The 22338-nt window shown below is 33.8% G+C and overlaps 1 protein-coding gene across 1 annotated transcript in view; it reads left to right on the top strand.

Moving 5' to 3' along the window:
- LOC137616760 (alpha-N-acetylglucosaminidase-like) overlaps positions 1-22338 on the top strand; it is a 511993-nt gene that overhangs the window by 396759 nt on the left and 92896 nt on the right. The window contains exon 14 of the mRNA XM_068346760.1: positions 4903-4989. Coding sequence (XP_068202861.1) covers positions 4903-4989 — 87 coding nt within the window. The remainder of the gene's footprint in view (positions 1-4902; positions 4990-22338) is intronic.

Here is a 22338-nt window from a genome sequence, read left to right as displayed (position 1 = left end):
CTATTTCTCTGATACAGGGATAACATATAACTTATTCATTTAGTTTTCAAAGAAAAAATGCGTTGTATTTTACCCTGTTTGTGCATGTAGTCAAAATCAACTTCTCTATCATAATTCTCAAGTGCCAAGTCCGTAGTCTATAGATAATGATGATGCCTTGTGACTAATTCACAAGTTACTTTCTATTATTATCGGAAAATGATAAATTAACCAAGTGAAGAAGTAACTTGACTCAGGTTTTCAGGAGAGTGAAATGAAACCTTTATTGGATATTGGAGGAAATTGTGGCACAAGAACATTAGAACTGTCTAGGATCGATATTCATATGATTCACTGTAGAAAATCATTCACATAAACGTTTTCAGGACTTTATGTTACAATAAAGCCATTTGACTTATAACTGCAAATCCTTTGGAACTTTACTACACAAAATGAGGAACAATATATTCAATACCCGTATCCCATAGTTTCTACTTAATTGATATGAGACTCTATAGAATGATTAAGTTGAAAAGCTTATGATTTAAACTCTTCCGTCAGAGAGGGCATAGAGACAAGAATGGAAAATCATGCTAACAAAATCAGGAAGGCAAGTGGGCTTCATGAATTCTGCATTTGAAAAGTGCCGTATGAGCAAAGAGATAACTAAAAAAGCACTGTGAGAGGGCAGACCTCCGCCACGGCTGCTTATTTCTTGAAACTAGCTTGGCTTTTCTAAGAATCAAGATAGACCGTAGGCTTATTTGAAGTCTGCGTGATAACCATGTGCAAACTTGAGGTTAAGGTAAGGGTTAATTTGGTCGACCTTTTGCTTAACCAAGACCTTGACCTTTGGTAAAGGACTTAGATAATTGAATCACTTCCACGTCTCAATATAACAATTAATCCCTGAAGTTTCACTACTCCTATCAACTTCGTTGGCGGAAGTGAAAAGAAATTTTAAGGGTAATCTACCGGATATAATGGAGTCTCGTGAGCGGTACTTCTTGGGAAGAGGGGATATGTAATGAATCTTGTAATGGTCTACTATTTCGATGACAATGGAATCTAACGCTTGGGGCGGGGGGGGGGGGGGGGGAGAAATGGGGAAGATATTAGAACAGAAACTAGGTTTAGAATATCTTGGATAATCCTGCTAGATTCATTCTTTCGTGCAGCAAGAATTATAAATTGGAACATGGATGGTGCGTGAAGCATATTTATGTAGTTCTGATAATCTTTATTGTTAAAAAAAAAGTGAAGAAGACTTAAACACGAACGTTACAGAAGAGGTTACAAATTTCATATGGTATATGCCCTTACGAATATAATTGAAAAGGGTAAAGAGTTCAAATACTCACTGTTGGTTAACCCTGGAAGAAGCAAGCTATATATCAATCGGTTCTTGTACTTGCCTTCTGGCTGGTAGAGTGGTAACGTGTTCGCCTAGCATTCGGATGGCAGCAGATCAATCCCCGCTCGGGACCGCGAGTTCAAGTTATTTACTATGGAGGCCACTGCTGTGGTTGGGCACCGCAGTGGGGGGTTCGGCTTGCCTGTCGGACGTTCTGGTGAATATCTATACTGATGAAACTAGAACAGAAACCAGAAACCTTTAATCTTTAAAGTGTTTACTGGGGAGGCCACTGCTGTGCTTGGGCACCACAGTGAGGGGTTGGGCTTACCCAGCTGACGTTCTGGTGAGCATGTATCCTGATGAATCTGGAACTTAAATCAGACACCTTCACCTTTAACAAGAAGCACAAACGATCGCCTAGATCTTGCTCTATATGCGTTGAATCCTATTATAAACTCGATTTAGGATTTATCCATTATAAAAAAAAAATTCTTTTTATGTTATAATAATTTAGTTGATTAGGAGATATGTTTTAGCTGAGATCAGCGTTCCAAATTCATGGCCGACTTTTCGATAAATGAGCTAGACAATTCTAATCTGATCATGATAATACTCAGAATTCATTATTCTCGGTATTATTGTTATTATGATTATTATTGTTGCTGTTGTTATTATTATTATTATTATTATTATTATTATTATTATTAGTGTTATTATTACAAGCTAAGCCACAACCCTATTTGGAACAGCAGAATGCTATAAGCCCAATGGCTCCAACGGGGAAAAAATAGCATTAGCTAAAGATCGAGATGTATAGAAACAATGAACATTCGCATAAATCCCCTCAGTTTTTTATGGTAATTAGACTTATAACAAAGAAACACACCTGGAGGTAACCTAGTCTCGTATCTGACTATGGTCAATGTCTCCCCAACCCAATTTCCATTTCATGCTCTGTATCTTAAGGCCCCATTCAACTGTTACTGTTGGGTATGTTTTCTGACTTCTTCCCCAAAGAAATCCATTTTCGACATGCTGACATGCTGTCATTTGCCATCTAAACTGCTATTCAGAAAATGACAGGTAATCTATCCTTTCAAGTTTTCTTCTTTCATAGAATAAATGGCACCGGTTGATTCCGTTTCACGGTGGTGTATTATTGCATCTACAAGAAATATGAAAGAAAAACTTCTTAATACTTGGAAGGGATAAAGGATGAAATGATGTTTACCTGTTTCTCTGAGAGATGAAAGACTTCTTCGCCAGATTGGTTGTATGATTTTATGGGACGTGTGAGAAGCCCATACAAAAGAGCGTTCGTGAAGAAATGTTTGAAATAGAGGGTGAAGGGAGAAGTAAGAAAGACACACACACTATATATACATATATGTATACATATATTATATATATATATATATATATATATATATATATATATATATATATATCATCTCCTCTTGCGTCTAATGACTCAAAGGGCCTCGGTTAGATATCGCCAGCTATCTTGAGCTTTTAATTCAATACTTCTCCATTCATCATCTTTGACTTCACGCTTCTTAGTCCTCAGCCATGGAGACCTATATATATAAATAAATTATCTCTCTCTCTCTCTCTCTCTCTCTCTCTCTCTCTCTCTCTCTCTCTCTCTCTCTCTCTCTTATATATATATATATATATATATATATATATATATATATATATATATATATAGCGTTTGATATTGATCTGCCTTGGAGTTCCTCAACTTCGCTGATTGGAAAAGCAACTCAAGAAGAACATTCAAATCAAAGTTATTTCAAATGATTTCTTAGAAGAATTTCTGTTGAATCATAAATTATTATTAAAAAAAAAAAGCTTTGTCTTAGATTATATTATTTTAAAAAAATCCTTCGTCTTAGAGTAATTATTTAATAAAGATTGTTTGTCTAAGAATGTATTATTTTAAATAATCCTTCATGTCATAGAATACATTATTTCGAAAAATTCCTTCGTGTTATAGAATACATTATTTAAAAAAAAAACCCTCAAGTCTCAGAATACAATATTTAAAAAAAATCCTTCGTCTTAGAATACATTATTTAAAAATGAATTCCAACATGTCTTAGAATACATTATTTATAAAAAAATCCTTCATGTTTTGGAATACATTATTCTAGAAAATTCCTTCAAGTCTCAGAATACATTATTCAAAAATAATTGCTCCCTGTCTTAGAATACTTTATTTAAGAATTTCCTTCATGTCTTAGAATACATTTGAAAATTATTATTGAAATAAAAAAGGAACAGAAAATTATTAGAGACGAATTATCAATTAGAGTAAATACAATATAAATTAATGGCAATTTTTCTAAGTCTGTAACAGAAGTATGTTACATTTACTCTTCAAGAAAGAACAAGAATGCAAGTGTAGATTAGGAATATTCATAGAATTCCATAGGAACGCTGTAATGATGCCAATGACAAATGGGGTAAGAAATGCAGAGTCATTTCATAATAGCGACTCAAATATTTAGAAATCAGTTAATCACTCTTTTTATGAAAATTGGGAGGTGATGTCCGTAGACTTTAGTTAAATGTTGGCCATATTCATTGGCGGAGGTCTGAAACCTCTGATTGCTCTGTACCAATTAGGAATGGGGTAAGAAATGTAGTCATTTCATAATAGTGACTCAAATATTTGGAAATCAATTAATCGCTATTTTTAGGAGGTTATGTTTTTGAGTCGGTTTATTTATTTATGTATTTATTTGTCTTTGTCTGTGGATAGGATTATGTCAACACATCTCAATGGATTTTGCCGAAATTTCCTCCACAGATAGATCTTATGTCATGGACGACCCTATTAAATTTTGGAGATGATCCGGAACCGAATTGTAGATTCGGATTTGTATTCATCACAATTTTTAAGATTTCGTCAAAACTATTTGACACATTGGATTTTTATCAAATTTAAAAATGGATAAATTTGCATCAGAAGAACCCATGCAATTTTGGAAGTGATACGGATCAAGACCACGATTCTGGATCAACATTGCACTTTACACCATCTACTATATATTCAGCCTATGAAAAATGGGAGTCAATGTCCGTAGACTTTATTTGAATGTTGGTAATATTCATTGGCGAAGGTCTAAAATCTCTGATGGCTCTTTTTTGTGTAAGATAATCCTGGTGTGAAGTAGAAATAACTATAAGGAGAGTTTAATTTTAATATTATTGATATTTAATAAGAAGAACTATTTTAATCAGTCAATATATTTCTCTTAATTCAGGCAGCATAAAAATAGATGGATTCCTTTCGTATCAGTTTATTAAACATATTAATCAATATTAAATATTTTTAAATTTTGACGTAGAAAATTTATGAGAATTTAATGTTTAATAAAATAACCATCAGCATGACTAATATTAACTAAAAACGCTTATTAACAGTAATATTAATATTAATATGTATATTCTTTAATGATTAACCCTAAAACAAATTTTCCCACTTTTGTCCATGGCCTGATAAGCAAATAGGAAGATTTGATATTAGAAACATGCATTATGTTTTTGTTTTTTCACAGAAAAGTGTATACAACAATGGAGACAGAGCTAACCATGGTAAATATGTTCTAATGTTGAGACCGAATTTACAGAGCAAAGAGGACTGGGTAAGTAGACCCTTCATAGTATGAGTTAATTATTACTATTTATGTTGCCTTCTTTGGCCTTGATTTTTGTCCTTATGATTGCCTTTCAATTCAATGATATGATTAATTAATACATCGCAAAGGCAGTCATTAATATATAATGCATAATTATTTCAACATTTTACGAACTTGATTATTTTTTTATCGTAAAATCCCACAGAACGAAGGACAGCAAACTCAGTAGAGTTATACAGCGTTTTGCATTAAGGAATGCCAGATAATTTATCATTTCTGTGTAGGGATATTCTAGAATTATCTCTAGAGATTATTTGGTCTCTGTACGTCGTTTCTGTTTCCTTTGGACACAATTTATTTTTCTGTCAGGTATCCTTAGATATCATACCATCATTCCCAAGGGTATTACAAGTCTTTTCCTTATGTATATTCATGCCACACAGCATAGATTTGATTGCTCCTGGGAAACGTAAATTATGTAAAATGTCGTATGACCTATTTAATGACGTACGATTGTTCTGAAATGAACTAACGGCACATGGTTAGTCTCTGAAAGATGAATCTACTACTGTACTTTCAGTCCAACTGCTGTCCTACCAGAGACCCTATTGTCTTCTCTTGATCTACTCAAACTCATGCAATGTTCTTTCTAAAGACAGGCACCATGCAAAAATCAAAGATGCAGACAATATTACATGTACATTATTCTGTGTATGTAACGGTGGACATGAATGCCCGAATTATTATTAGTATTACTAGCCAAGCCACAACCCCAGTTAGAAAAGCAGTACACTGTAAGCTCAAGGGCTCCAACAGGGGAAAAAAAGAATGAATGAAATAAAGATATCGAGACTGCAGGAGACAATGGTTGAATGACACTTTCATGATTATAGTGTTGAGGAACTGTGAGTTATTAGGGATGTCAATACAACTCTCCAAATACATTTCAACAAATGCAGATAATGTTTGCACATAGATACAAGTAAATGTGTGCTTGTTTGAACCTGAGAACAGACATGAGTAATATGTGCAATTATGCAGATGTGTCTCTTATAATACCAAATTGATTGACAAAGCTGGTCCAGGTAACAGCTATAAGAAGTGTTTTAATTCTTTTATTCTACCTTGTTTTGAGTATTGTTCTCCTGTCTGGTGTTCAGCTGCTGATTCTCATCTTAATTTGTTGGACAGAAACTTACGGTCTATTGAATTTCTTATTCCTGATCTAGATATTAATCTTTGGCACTGTCGTTCAATTAGTTCATTATGCATGTTGCATAAGATTTTTCATAACTCTGACCATCCTTTACATTCAGATCTCCCTGGACAATTCTATCCTGTTCGTAATACTAGGCAGGCAGTTAATTCTAATAGCCAGGCCTTCTCCATCATGAGGCTCAATACTACACAGTATTCTAGAAGTTTTATTCCAGCTGTTACCAAGTTGTGGAATGATCTTCCTAATCGGGTAGTTGAATCTGTAGAACTTCAAAAAGTTCAAAGTTGGAGCAAATGTTTTTATGTTGACCAGGCTGACATAGTCTTTTTATTGTTTATATTATGACATATCTGTTTTTGACGTTGTTAATAGTTTATATAGGACATATCTGTTTTGACGCTGTTACTGTTTTTAGAATGATATATTGTTAATTTATTCTCATCATTTATTTATTTCCTTATTTCCTTTCCTCACTGGGCTATTTTTCCCTGTTGGAGCCCTTGGGCTTATAGCATCTTGTTTCTCCAACTAGGGTTGTAGCTTGGCTGGTAATAATAATAATAATAATAATGATAATACTAATAATAATATTAATAATAATAATAATAACTAGTTTTATTTGACTTTATCTTGGCTTCTATACATGAAAAATTTTGTATACAACCATTAAGGTCTTAATTTCAATAATAATCTTTATGCATGTTATGAGTGGTAGGATAAAAGTATAAATTTTTAATTGTCATCATTATCTCTTAGGGCTTAATGCTGCTTTTATCAATAAAAATAACCCTTATTGCACTCCTTGTACTTGAAAACATAGAAAAAGACATATTACTTGACATTCAATCATAATTACTTAAGAAGATAGTGTTTTACAGATTTGTTTCAGATTTCACAGCAGCCATTTTGGATTTTCTCATTTTTCCTAATATCCTAAAGGGTGACATTTTAACACCCACACAGATATTGTTATATACATGGTCTAGATGAATAGTCGCCATTGATAAAACTTTATCAATTAAAGCGAGGTCATACCCCTCTGCTGCCAGACCATATCTGTCTGTCTATATCTATCTATTTATCTCTATCTATACATACATACATACATACATACATGTTAATACTTATAAACTTCAAAGTTAGAAGTCCGAAGGAAAGAGATGAAATCCTGTTTTGTCTGGTACCTTTTCCTTTCCCATGCCAGCAGCTATTTGAGCTAAGACCTCATAACAATCTTCTTAGGCACATTGAACAAGGGAAATATACTTCAATATAAAGGGTATAAAAATAGAATTTTAAGATAAAGTTTGGATATATATGAAAAAAAAAGCGTTTAATTAATCCTCATCTATAATTGGTTTTATTTTTTACATAGCTAATACTTTTCATCCCTAGAAACTTTTATAAACATATACAGTAGATGTAGGATATCAGACTTTACAGAAGTTGATCCTTTTCCATTAAGATAAAATCAACCTATCTGTTAAGGCAGTCTTCCGACCATTCTTTTAAAACTATTTATGGATGATCATGTGCAGAATCACCAGAGCCTTTGTAAGTTACACATTTTCTAATTAAGTTTAAACAATATAGATTGTGTTGATTACTCAACTGACATATCTTCATAAACTAAAAATATACAATTCACAAATAGTGACACTTTTGAGTACTTATTCCATTTATAATTTAGTATATATTTTGATTATATATCATAAGTACGCTGGCATCACGAACTTCTGTTTGGTTGACTAAGTTGATGTCAGTTCTAGGCGTTTTAGTGAGGAAACCAGGCTAACTTTTTTTTTTTTTTATAATTCTATAGTTTTTTATAATTTCAATTTGTTTCTCATGTGGCAAATTGTTTTAAATTATGAAAATGTTATAAAGGAAAACAATAGCTTTGTATAATTTGGCAATACATGGAGAGCGTGGTCTTGTAAACAAATGCCAGATATGACAAACTGCGTAAATCTGTCACTTCGAGGCTCTCTGGTTGTAGCAACTCTGAAACTTGCAAGAGTGGTTTTTGTATAGGGAGCACACAGTCCCAGAGGCGAGAAAACATTAGGTAGATGTTTTGCTTCCTGGCTAGTACAGTGGTAACGTGTTCGCGTAGCATTCGCATGGCAGCAGATCGATCCCCGCCTGGGACTGTGAGTTTAAGCTGTATACTGGGGAGGCCACTGTTGTGATTGGGCACCACAGTGAGGGGCTGGGCTTGCCTGGCTGACGTTCTGGTGAGCATTTATACAGATGAAACTAGAACAAACCAGGCACCTTTTTGCTACAATGAACAGCAGGGCTTATTTGTCTTTGGGAATTTAAATGAATTTGGTCCATGGCTACTGTTATTATTATTATTATTATTATTATTATTATTATTAATACTAGCCAATCTACAACCATAGTTGGAAAAGAAAGATGCTATAAGCCCAAGGGCGCCAATAGGGAAAAATAGCCCAGTGAGGAAAGGAAATAAGGAAATAAATAAATGATGAGAATAAATTAACAATAAATCGTTCTAAAAACAGTGACAACGTCAAAACAGATATGTCCTATATAAACTATTAACAACGTCAAAAACTATAACTATAAACTATAAAAAGACTCATGTTAGCCTAGTCAACATAAAAACATTTGCTCCAACTTTGAACTTTTGAATAGCATGTGAAATATCTGTACACTTCTCACAATTTCTTCTATCTCCTCATGTCTTCTTCCTGGTGATAGTTTTAACAAGGCAATTGCGTCTGAGGTGGTTTAATAGAGTTCAAACAGTCGGGAATCCATTTGGTGTTGGATATTGATCCACTTCACAGATCTGTGACTTAACATTCTCACCAATTATGGCTGCAGCTGTATTTACCATCGTAAGCCTCTTATCTTTACTCGTATTATTTGCATACCGTGCGTCAGAGAGAGTTTTCCTTCCCGTGTCACGAAAACACACCACTTGTTTTATGGCTGTTTACATTCAGAACAAGTTCTCCTCTATACTTTAAGTATTAGTTTAGATTTTGTTTTGTCATTTGGCCGTTACCGTCATATCCTTCAAATTTTGACTGAAAAAAAAATTGGAATACTTATCAATTTTCCTTTAGATACGGGAAAACATGATTTAGTGCTTCTGAAATTAGAAATTTTGGGATGACGTTTTTTTTTTCCAAGGAACCGAGTTAAAAACTTCCGTACTGTATACATTTTAAGTGCGACAGTGCCTCTGCAGCAACTAAATCAACTTCACCAGCCTATATACCCCAGTTGATTCCTTTTTTCACTCATTTTCAAAATAGGTTTCTTAATATAAAGCGTCTGTACACTGTGTACAGTATCACGATCAGAATTTTTTGTTTTTTATTATTATTACAAAAGTCATCAGATGCATCTAAGCCACAAGGTAGTCAAGTAGAAAATCCAAATCTGAGTCTTGACATCTCAGAAATAGTTTGGGATTTGTAGAGGTTTTGGTTAAAAAAAAAAAAAGCCATAAGCACTTTTTTCTGTATACACTTCCATACATTATTCATTCATCTGACACTATTTAGTTCTTCTGACTAAGAATGTTTTTCACCTTTCTATTTGATATTATGGTCTATCAACATTACAATTTTTTTTTTTAACTCCTTCACTAATGAGGCATTTCCCTCATGAAGTCATTTTCAAGATAACATTAAGGTCAAATTGCTGTTAACAGTCCTCTTTTATACTCTATGAAAAGAAAAGAAAATAATAAAAGCAATGAAGGTACATTTAACTTGACCTTGACCTTTCACCTTGACCTTCCAAAATTTAATGATTTCCAGCATACAGTATATAACAGTTAATCCCTGCAAGTTTCATTACTCTACGATTAAAATTGCGGAGAGAAAAGCTTTTCAGAAATAAAGACACATACAAACACACAAACGGGGGTTAAGACATAACCTACTCCCAACTTCTTTGGCGGAAGTAATGCTTTAATAAAGGCTTTAATATATTGTTTTGAATAACTTTGGGGGAGACATTATGGAATAGAAATAGAGAAAAAAATAACGATTTTTGCGCACATTTAGTGTTAAAACAGAGCAACATGTGAACCACACACACATACACACACACACACACACATATATATATATATATATATATATATATATATATATATATGTGTGTGTGTGTGTGTGTGTATGTATGTATGTATGTATGTATTTACATATATACATGTGTGTATATGTATGTATGTATATATATACATACATATATATATATATATATATGTGTATATATATATACATATATATATATATATATATATATATATATATATATATATATATATATATATATATATGTGTGTGTATGTGTGTCTGTATGTATGGTTATATATATATATATATATATATATATATATATATATATATATATCATATGTAGTAAATTGTTTTCAGAATAATTGTTGTATAAAACATGTTCCTCTAAACAGTAAGTATCAAATAAGATATGTAAAAAGTAAAAATACCTTTGTCTGCCATTTTTTTTAAACTGATATAAAGTATGAAAGACTTTGCAGTTTCTGTAAATTATTTTCATTTATCAGAATGTTTTGTCTAATTAGACTAGCCTATCTCTTTTATAGGATTTCACAAAGTTTAGTTACCTTCTTTGTCTAATCACTCTGTTAAAATATCGTTATTTTATTCGGAAATTCTCCCGTAAAGATATACTGTTTCAGTAAAATACAGGCAACCGTAATTTTTACCCTACTTTGTTATCATCTTTTACGGGTTGCTGACCGTAATATCACTCCTTCACGTCAATATATCCGTAACATCACTGCATACCGTCATGTTATAATATCTGTATTACCTGTTTTTTGTATAACAAATTTCGATGGATAGATTTGAGAGAGAGAGAGAGAGAGAGAGAGAGAGAGAGAGAGAGAGAGAGAGAGAGAGAGAGAGAGAGAGAGATTAAATCCTGGAATAGATATTGCCAGGCATTTACGGTTTTTTTTTATGCAAATTTTAACGGTGCTTTTTAAACTGCCCCTAATATGATTATGCGACATTACAGTCGCTTCATACTTTTGCACTTTTAAGATCACATATTTATTTACCATATTTGGAACAAATCGATAATATATGATTTATAAGAGCACTGAATCAGCACTAAATATAAGACACCCAAGAAATTACCATATTGTCATTCATGAGGATGGTTAGTTATGCAATTTTTAGAAAATCCCTTCAAATTATCAAAACATACAAAAACGGAAAAATCTTATGGAAGTTAAATGGCGGGACAGGATTAAAAAGAGAAAATACTCGAGTGCCTTATGTGGATGAGATCATGATGAGGGGTAGATGGAGATAGTTTGGGCATGCTCTTCGCATTCCAAAAGAGAGATTAGTTCAGTAAACGTTTACCTGGGCCCCACAAGGCACCAGAAGAGATGGAAGTCGTAGGCCTACAAGGCTGAGGATTATGAAGCGTGAAGTAGTAGATGATGAATGGAGAAGTATTGAATTAAAAGAGCAAGATAAAGATGACTGGTGAAATTTAATCAAGCCTCTTTGTGTCAAGCGTAGGATGATGATGATGATCATCATCTTAAATTTAAATTGTATCATTGATTTTTAAAATTTAAAAATCCTAAAATAAAAAATTAGTAGCTTTAAATTTTCGAAAATTACAGAACAATTTAGATAATTACTTTCTCCCCTGTGTCAGTTATATATAAAAACATACTTCATATTCTGAAGTTGTTTTTATGTAAAAAATAGGCACGGTAAAAGAAACAAGCAAAGACACTAAAGTCAGTAGTAAATGTATTTGCTTATACTTTAGAAAACTAATCCTTGAACACCCGGTTTCATGACTCAACTTGGTGAATCATCACTAAAGCTGGGGATTAACCAAGCAAATTGATTCGATTCCATTCATGAAAAATCATTTAATTCAAGCCATTTTGAATAAGCTTAGTTCCCTCTGCCTCAATCTGACTCAACCCTCAACAGCGACCACCAAAGCATACTCTGAAGACTATTGGTTGTAGAAACTTATCCTGAAATCACAGCATTGTTGTGGCTCAGACAACGGAGTCGTAGGTATAAACAACGATTTTGGTTACATGAAATTATGGGAAAGACTTGATTTTGGGATCTTTAGACATTTGTTCCCAGCTTTGGGGAATGATCCAGAAAAATTTTATGATTTCTTTACGTGACCACATAACAGTTTAAAATTTTATATTAGTTCGTTGAAGCCTCTATAAGAAAGGTATGGCCCTACCTAAGAATAGAGAACAATGGTTTGATTTTTCAGTGTCCCTCTCCTAAAAGAGCTGCTTACCATGCCTAAAGAGTCTACTCTTCTACCCTTACCTCTTTAAGAGGAAAGTAGCCATTTAACAATTACAGTGCAGTAGTTTGGTAATCTCAGTGTTGTCAAGCAAATCAATTCGATTCAATTCACGAAGAAACAACACGATTCAGTTATTACTCAGTGATGTTAAATAAGTTGAAAAGGCCTTATTTCCTGAACTAATATTTATCATGTTTGTGAATGCAATTCATTTTCAAATGCATAAATTCATATGCTTAAAAATAATATCTTACTAAATCACACCTTTTCGCAAAAGACAATTTTATCCTCGGAAATGATAGTCCGTCCAAGGGAGAAATTCCAAGATTATACTCCATTCAAATTCAATTTGCTAAACGTTATTTTCATTTGAATTTGATCTTCAATGTCAGAAGTTATATTATGATTATTATTATTATTATTATTATTATTATTATTATTATTATTACTTGTTAAGGTACAACCCTAGTTGGAAAAATAGGATGCTATAAGCACTGGGTCTCCAACAGGGGAAATAGCTTAGCGAGGAAAGGAAATAAGTAAATAAACTACAAGAGAAGTAATGAGCGATATAAAATATTTCAAGAACAGTAACAACATTAAAACAGATCTTTCATACATAGACAATAAAAACTTAAAAAAGCAAGACAAAGAGAAATAAGATAGAAAAGTGTGGGCCGAATATACCCTCAAGCAAGAGAATTCTAAGCCAAGACTCCACAGTAGATCTTAAATGATCCTAGATATTCATAGATGAATAATACAATTAATCTATAATCACCTTTTGTTAAGTAGATGAATTTTTCTGCAGCATCACGAATCGAAGTCCTTCAGTCCATTGGAAGGTATTGTTGTCAACATTAACAGGTAATTAACATCTGCTTTACATCTGCATTCTCCATTTCCATCGAGTTGTGGGCACTTCTCTTTCAATTAATTAACATCAGCTGTAATCTCGCGTCCATTACCATTTTTCAGAATAGTAAAATTACCCATCACAGAGAAAATATCAATATTATTATAAGCTATTACATCTGTCATTCAAAAGAGAAATTTCGTTAAATGATGTAGGTCATTTAGAATATGGATTCCATATTAATGATATCTACTTTTCTCTGGGAGCCATAGTTATGAGTTTTAAGTTGTTGTACTTCTGTTCCTTTGTTAGGTTTGCATTTTTTGGCAAGTTTCGCAGTTTGAGACGAATTATTATTATTATTATTATTATTATTATTATTATTATAGCCAAGCTACAACCCTAGTTGGGAAAGCAACATGCTATATGCCCTAGGGTTTATATAGGGAAAAATAACCCAGTAAGGAAAGGATATAAGAAGTAACGAAAAATTAAAATAAAATATTAAAAAAAAAAACATTAACATTAAAACAGTTAAGATAGTTTATAATTTAATGGGCAATATTTATATATTTCTTAGACAAGCATAGCCTTGTCTCTTTTCTTTACAAGTGTCGAGAGCCTTTGCCTTGCCGACCAAATACCTGATAGGGCATGAAGCCTTTTTCCTTTTCTGCTTGTAAAAAAGAGATTAAGGCTAAAATAGTTGTGAAGTCTGTTGAAAAGTATTTTATATTGAGAGAGAGAGAGAGAGAGAGAGAGAGAGAGAGAGAGAGAGAGAGAGAGAGAGAGATTTGCTAAGAAATGGATCATGTTATAATTTCTGTGTAGAACCTGATTTTGTATGATATAAATTTCGATATATATATTTGAGAGAGAGAGAGAGAGAGAGAGAGAGAGAGAGAGAGAGAGAGAGAGAGAGAGAGAGAGAGAGAGAGAGAAATTAATAGAAGTGTCAAACTTACCTTAATTAGCTTATTTTTGTTCCACCAGCATAATTCATAATGTCATATTTCTGCGAAAGTAGCAATAACTCTTAATTGATGTGGGCCCCTTCTTCTAGCTACTACAGTATTATTAAATTCTTTTTTTCCATGGTTTCACGAAAAAGTTAATACCTGGAGTTAGCAACTTTGATTGCAGTAAGTTCTTGGAAATATTCTTAAGAGATGTGAACAAAATATTGTTATTATTATCATTATTATTATTATTATTACTTGCTAAGCTATAACCCTAGTTGGAAAGGCAGGATGCTATATGACCAAGGGCTGAAACAAGGAAAATAGCCCAGTGAGGAAAGGAAATAAGGAAACTATAAAAGAAATATTTAACTGTTAGAATAAAATATTTTAAGAACAGTAACAACATTAAAATAAATCTTTCATATATAAACTATAAAATCTTCAAAAAACAAGAGGAAGAGAAATAAAATAGGATAGTGGGCCCGAATGTACCCTCAAGCAAGAGAACTCTATGAGTGGAAGACCATGGTACAAAGGCTATGGCACTACCGAAGATTAGAGAACAATGGTTTGATTTTGGAGTGTGTGTGTTTGTGAAACAGACAATTTGTTAGAATAATGACCGAACTTTATAAGTACAGGGGTCAAGTAACTAGATTTCATTATCAAGATATTAACTGATTGTTATGCCACGATAATGGATTGTGGTTAGGAATTTCGTAATTGGCCTTGATTTTTAGTGCTGCCTGTGACTGTGTTAATCATGAGGCCCTTGTTTTCAAACTCAAATAGTTGGGAGTGGGTGGGTCGTTTCTTAACATCATTATTGAATTTTAAGTAATAGATCACAAAGAGTTATTGATGGGCACCATAGTGAGTATAGGAATGTAATATCTGGTGTGCCACAGGGTAGTGTTCTTGGCCCATTACTTTTCATACTATATACACATGACATGTGGTTTGGCCTAGAAAACAAGCTTGTTGCATATGGAGATGATGCTACTCTCTTTGCATCAATTCCATCTGAATGTAGATCTGGGGTTGCTGAATCCAATAATAGAGATCTAGCTGAAATTAGTGCATGGTGAAAATTGTGTGGTATGAAATTGAATTCTAACAAAACTCAAAGTATGATTGTAAGTAGGTCAAGAACCGTGGCTCCTCAACATTCGGATCTCAGTATTGATAATGTTTCTTTAACTTTGTATGACTATAAAAATTTTAGGTGTGATTCTTGACAGCAAATTTACTTTTGAGAAACACATTAGGTCTCTGTCTTCTTTGATTGCACAAAAGATTGCTTTAGTGAGAAAGTCTTCCAAGATTTTTGGTGATCAATCTATTCTGAAGAAGTCTTTTGATTCTCTCATTTTACCTTGTTTCGAGTAGTTCTCCTGTCTGGTCTTTAGCTGCTGATTTTCATCTTAATTTGTTGGACAGGAACTTACGGTCTATTAAATTTCTTATTCCTGATCTGGATATTAATCTCTGGCACCGTCGTTCACTTAGTTCATTATGCATGTTGCATAAGTGTTTTTATAATTCTGACCATCCCTTACATTCAGATCTTCCCGTATAATTCCTTCCTGTTCGTAATACTAGGTATGCAATTAATTCTAATAGTTAGGCCTTCTCCATCATGAGGCTCAATACTGCACAGTACTTTATAAAAGTTTTATTCCAGCTGTGACCAAGTTGTGGTATGATCTTCCTAATCAAGTAGTTGAATCAGTAGAACTTCGAAAGTTCAAACTCGCAGAAAATGTTTTTATGTTGAACAGGCTTACATAAGTCCTTTTATAGTTTATATATCAAATATCTGTTTTAATGTTGTTAATGTACTTAAAATATTTTATTTTACTTTTTCATTACTTATATTGTTTATTTATTTCCTTATTTCCCTTCCTCACTAGGCTATTTTTCCCCGTTGGAGCCCTTGGACTTATAGCCTATTGTTTTTCCAACTAGGGTTGTAGCTTAGCCAATAATAATAATAATAATAATAATAATAATAATAATAATAATACGGTCACCAACCCATCAAAGATAATAACAAAGTAGGGTAAAAATTATGGCCGCCTTTATTTTACTGAAATACGGCTAAGAACAGTATATTTTTACCGAGAATTTCCTATTAAAATTACCGGTTTTTTAAGAGTATATCAGGAACCAGGCAACCTGCTATTTCCTTAAATCGGCTGCCTAAACTGTTAATTAAGGAATTTCTAATAAAACAGGCAGTTTCAAGGATTAGGCACGAGACACATATACATTATATATATATATATATATATATATATATATATATATATATATATATATATATATATATATATATACAGTATATATATATATATATATATATATATACAGTATATATATATATATATATATATATATATACACACACATATATATATATATATATGTGTGTGTGTGTGTGTATTATTACCATGAAAGAAATGGGAAAAAGACTTGATTATAGTTAGTTGTTTCGTATTATTGGTTTACATTAATACGCTGTTCCCAATAAGACGAAAGTTCTAACTTAGTGTTGTCTATTTACTTTTTCTGTCGTGATTACAACACACAGCATGTATGTATGTATATATATATACTGTATATATATATATATATATATATATATATATATATATATATATATATATATATATATATTGGTTATGCATGTGTATTTTATATATATTTATTTAACTGTAGATATTAAATCATCACATGTCCTAATCAATCCTTATTGGATTATGACATTAATAGAGCCTGTATCTATAGATATTTTCCCCCAGCAGATGCTGGTGCCCATTTAAAGCCTGCTGGGCTAGTGGGTGGTGAGCTGGGGCCGATACAGGACTTCCCAAACGTGAGCCAAGTGGCTCATCATCCCTCCACGTGCTACAGTGGCATGATGGGCAATACGACCGCAGTTCGTACACACTACATGTGTATATTTATACTTCTAAATATTTAGATATACTGTATATGCGCACACACGCTCACACACACACAACCCTTCCCATCCTCTCCATGTTTCATAACTGAAACCCGCTGGCTCGGCAATTTGTGGGAGAGTGAGGTTTCCGAGCGTACCTTTCTGGGTACCCTCTGTCACAGAGTATGACTACTTCCTCTTCCCTTGAGCGAGGCAGGAATTATATATATACACATATATATATATATATATATATATATATATATATATATCGAGAGAGAGAGAGAAGAGAGAGAGAGAGAGAGAGAGAGAGAGAGAGAGAGAGAGAGAGAGAGAGAGTTGATCTTTATATAGGGGTGATATGCATTTTAGAAAAGTATACTGTATACTGTATATGTGCATATATACAGTTTGTGTGTGTGTGTGTGTGTGTGCGCGCGCGCTTGCATATGATATATGTGTGTACTTCCTTTCTTTTTTTATGATAGAATTGGTTAAGGGGAGAAAAATATTGTTTGTGCCATGAGGCCAAATAAGAATTTATAAAAAAAAGAATCTATGATGGAAAATGCCGTAAGTGTAGGATATAATATTTTTATAATTTGGCACCAGATTCAGGGCTTTTTGTACATCCATTTTTGTTAATTAATTACGGAACGGGATCCATTAGATATTCTATAGTAAAAGTTAACCCTCTATCAAGAATATTAAAATCCCTTTACCTCATTAAAGAAACGTTTCTCTTCTCTTATTTTGTCCATGAAAAAAGTTATTAATTAATCACCGAGCAGATTTACTACATTATCTATATAAGACTTAGCCTAATTTCTTTTCTTTAGTCACGCATCCCCTTTCAAGATTATTAAAATCATCACGCCTTATTATAGGAAGAATCTGAGAAGCAGTTCAAGTTGATAATATCAACCCTTTTAGAATTCAGTCAGAAAATCAACACTGGTGATTATACGAACCTATCAGTGAGGTCTATGTTGATCAAGATATATTCTCCATGAGATGATTGTTTCTTCTCTTATTGTCTTGTGTTTTTTTTTCCATAGGCAGAATATTATTACTCAATCATTTATGACTTTCTCTATTTCTCAAACTTTTTTTTCTCTTAAGGTATTTCAGATATTGATATCTTTTCTTTCTATATATCTCTACTTAAATATTGTTGTTTTATGATATACTCTTCATTTAATATATATATATTTTTTTTTTACTTTTCTTTGCACCCAGGTCAAAGGATATATATGAGATGAATAGAGAATTAAACAGTAAGATTATAAGCAAAAGTATATTATGAATTACAATTTAGCATTTATACTGTAATCATTAAAAAAGGAAAATGAGTACCAAAAGGAGTTTTGAACATTAAGGTAGAAATTATCAATATATCAAATGATAGGCTTTGTAATGGTCTTAAGCAGGACATGTCAGAAAAGTTACCCCAAGGATAAGTGGCTAAGATGCAAGAACAAAATTAAGTAGAAGGATATAAAGTACCGTGCAGCTACAGGGAAAAATAAAAAAATAAATGCTGGAAAGATCCCCAAGTAATGCCCGCTGTGTACCCTGTAAGGTGTACTGAGGACACAATCACCATACAGGGTTTCATCCCTTAAGAAGAATCTATGAGAGAAATGATGTGTGACGGGCCGAGAGAAGGTTGTGACTCAAAGACAGTATGAAAGCAACTGAGTGAGGGGTACAGATGAATCAATTTTTATTTGTTAATGAATCTTAAGGTCCGTTTATATCCAAAGAGGGAGAAAATATTTGATATTGTGTCAGAAGTAAAGGAGGAATAAGGATAAGACAAGCTCCTGAACAGCTTACTTTATTTAGCGACTTTGTTTAGCAACAAACCAGGATTTTATAGTCCCTGAAGAGGTCACGTAACGATGACAATTGCTTGTTTACATTCAGCGGCTTACATCAATAAGATTGACAATGGAATAAAAATGACAATATGATAATAGTAATGAAAATAGAGTTGAAATTAGCATGTTATTATTCCATGGCATTTGTAGTTTGATTTGGTAGGAGTCAGATGATAGTAACTGTATGCACTATGTAAAAGAAAGAATAAGAGAGTCCATTCTTCTTTATTTGTATGTGTTGCTTGCTGCCTGTGTATTGCATGGCTTCTCACCAGAAGCAAACATTTATGTGAAAGAGAGTCATACAGTAGGAAGTTTGTAGGTTTTTGGCTGACAATAGTGATGATGCTGAGAACATTCCATAATGATGCACGCAATTGAGAGGTGAAAGTGGTTTTCCGGTTAGAAGTAATATGCTCTGGGATGCCGAATTTGGCAATCATCCTGAAATTAAGGCAGCCGTACATGAGGCAGAAGTTGCATCTTGCCTAAGAATGGCTATGCCAGCAATTGGAGCGACTGATAACAGTGAAAAGGTAACGGTGTTCTTGTGACATGGGTAAGCTGTCAAGTACATCAACGTGAATGTGAGGAAAACTGTGATGAGGTTGATGAAACCATGTGTCGTTGCACATTTGAAGAATGATATGAAGTACAGGCGCGAACTCAATCTTTAGTAATGCCATTCTATATGAATGTGACTTCAGTAACTGAGCAGCAGATTGGGGTGAGGTGTGTGGAAGACCATGAATTAAAACACCTGTTGTCGCATTGAGGCAGGTTTCCACAGGCACGGTCTACCAGTACTGACAGTCACAGATGAGGGTGGGGTGTTCCCAATGAAGGTTTGGTACTGGGGGTCTTTTCGTTATGCTCTTGCCGAGGCCTTATAATCCGGTTTGTTTCTGGAAAAAGTGTCAAGAGCGGGATTCAGTTTAGCAGGGATGTGTTTGATGGTACTGCAAGCGACGCACAGATACAAATAAAGAATAATTCTCTCTCTACCGTTTCTTCTGAGCACAGCACGCAGTCACTGCCAGAAGATTCCTACCAAATTAAATGACAAGAGCCGTTGACTGTAACATGCTAATTTAAGCTGTTTTCATTGCAATTATTACACTCAGTTTTCATGCTAATATCAACCTTATTGACAAAATATACACATGCAATTGTTACCCTCAGAATAAAGGGTAACCCCCGCGGATTCTTCCTCCTCACAAATATTCATACAGATGGAATACTAAATACTGGAAAAGACATTTCAGGAATTAGGAGCCTATTATGAAACCTGATGAGACTCGTGAACAAATCAGATATGCAAATATATTCGGTAGAATGTACTAGATAATCACTGAAGTGGTACTAAAAATCATTATCCGCTTAAGGAGTTGTGTTGGCCTATGTGGTAAATGTCCCTGACTCGTGATCGCCAGACTGGTGTTCGAGTTCCGCTCAAATTCGTTAGTTTTTAGTAGCTGCAACCTCACCATCCTTATGAGCTGAGGTTGGGGGTTTTGGGAGAGCCTATAGGTCTACCTGCTGAGTCATCAGCAGCCATTGCGTCGTTCTCCCAGTTTGGATGGAGAGGGGCTTGGGCACAGATCATATGTATATATGGCCAGACTCTAGGGCATTGTCCTGCTTGCCTAGCCTCTGCCATTCATGAGCACCCATTTAACCTCTAGTAGTTGTGTGTTTCTAGCTGCTTTAAACACTTACAGCACAATATGAATAAAAATAATGTGACTTGCATGTCGTAATTCCATTCATCGCAAATATCGAACATTCAAAACAGAAAGACAGTGTAGAAATATGACACCTATCTAGCTTGATTGAATGCCCGTGGGCCAGTTCCATTCTATTTTAAGGGTGGAGGTCAAACGAAATTGCGATATTTGTTAACACAACGAAGAGGCCTCGAGTAAGAAAAGCACTCACAACCTACTGTTTTGTATGCTATTTCTAAACATGCCAGTCTAGCGTACAATTTTAAAATACTTTGCTTGAGAGAGATAGAGAGTGTTTAGTTGAGATAAATCATGTATCATTTCATGATTTATTTTGAGTTTAGTGATATATTTGTAAAAAAGAGAGAGAGAGAGAGAGAGAGAGAGAGAGAGAGAGAGAGAGAGAGAGAGAGAGAGAGAGCGTGTGTTTAGCTGTGATATGAATAATGTATCATTTCATGATTTATTTTGTGTTTGTTTGGTGATGTCTGTGTAGAGAGAGAGAGAGAGAGAGAGAGAGAGAGAGAGAGAGAGAGAGAGAGAGAGAGAGAGAGAGAGAGAGATAAATCATGTATCATTTCATGATTTATTTTGAGTTTGTCTGGTGATATCTGTGTAAAAGAGAGAGAGAGAGAGAGGAGAGAGAGAGAGAGAGAGAGAGAGAGAGAGAGAGAGAGAGAGAGGAGAGAGAGAGAAGAGAGAGAGTGTTTAGCTGTGAGATAAATCATGTATCATTTCATGATTTATTTTGGGTTTGTTTATTGATATCTGTGTAAAAAGAGAGAGAGAGAGAGAGAGAGAGAGAGAGAGAGAGAGAGAGAGAGAGGAGAGAGAGAGAGAGAGAGAGAGAGAGAGAGAGAGAGTGTTTAGCTGTGAGATAAATCATGTATCATTTCATGATTTATTTTGAGTTTGTTTTGTGATATAATTGTAAAGAGAGAGAGAGAGAGAGAGAGAGAGAGAGAGAGAGAGAGAGAGAGAGAGAGAGAGAGAGAGTGTTTAGCTGTGAGATAAATCATGTATCATTTCATGATTTATTTTGGGTTTGTTTGGTAGTATCTGTGTAAGAGAGAGAGAGAGAGAGAGAGAGAGAGAGAGAGAGAGAGAGAGAGAGAGAGAGAGAGGGTGTTTAGCTGTGAGATAAATCATGTATTATTTTATGATTTATTTTGAGTTTGTTTGGTGATATCTGTGTAAAAAGAGAGAGAGAGAGAGAGAGAGAGAGAGAGAGAGAGAGAGAGAGAGAGAGAGAGAGAGAGAGAGAGAGAGAGAGAGAGAGAGAGAGAGAGTTTAGCTGTAAGATGAATCATGTATCCTTTCATGATTTATTTTGAGTTTGTTTGGTGATATGTGTGTAGAGAGAGAGAGAGAGAGAGAGAGAGAGAGAGAGAGAGAGAGAGAGAGAGAGCGTGCTTGAGG

This window comes from Palaemon carinicauda, chromosome 22 (genome assembly GCF_036898095.1).
Source record: "Palaemon carinicauda isolate YSFRI2023 chromosome 22, ASM3689809v2, whole genome shotgun sequence".
NCBI lineage: Eukaryota > Metazoa > Arthropoda > Malacostraca > Decapoda > Palaemonidae > Palaemon > Palaemon carinicauda.
This window is presented reverse-complemented; position numbering and strand designations above follow the sequence as displayed.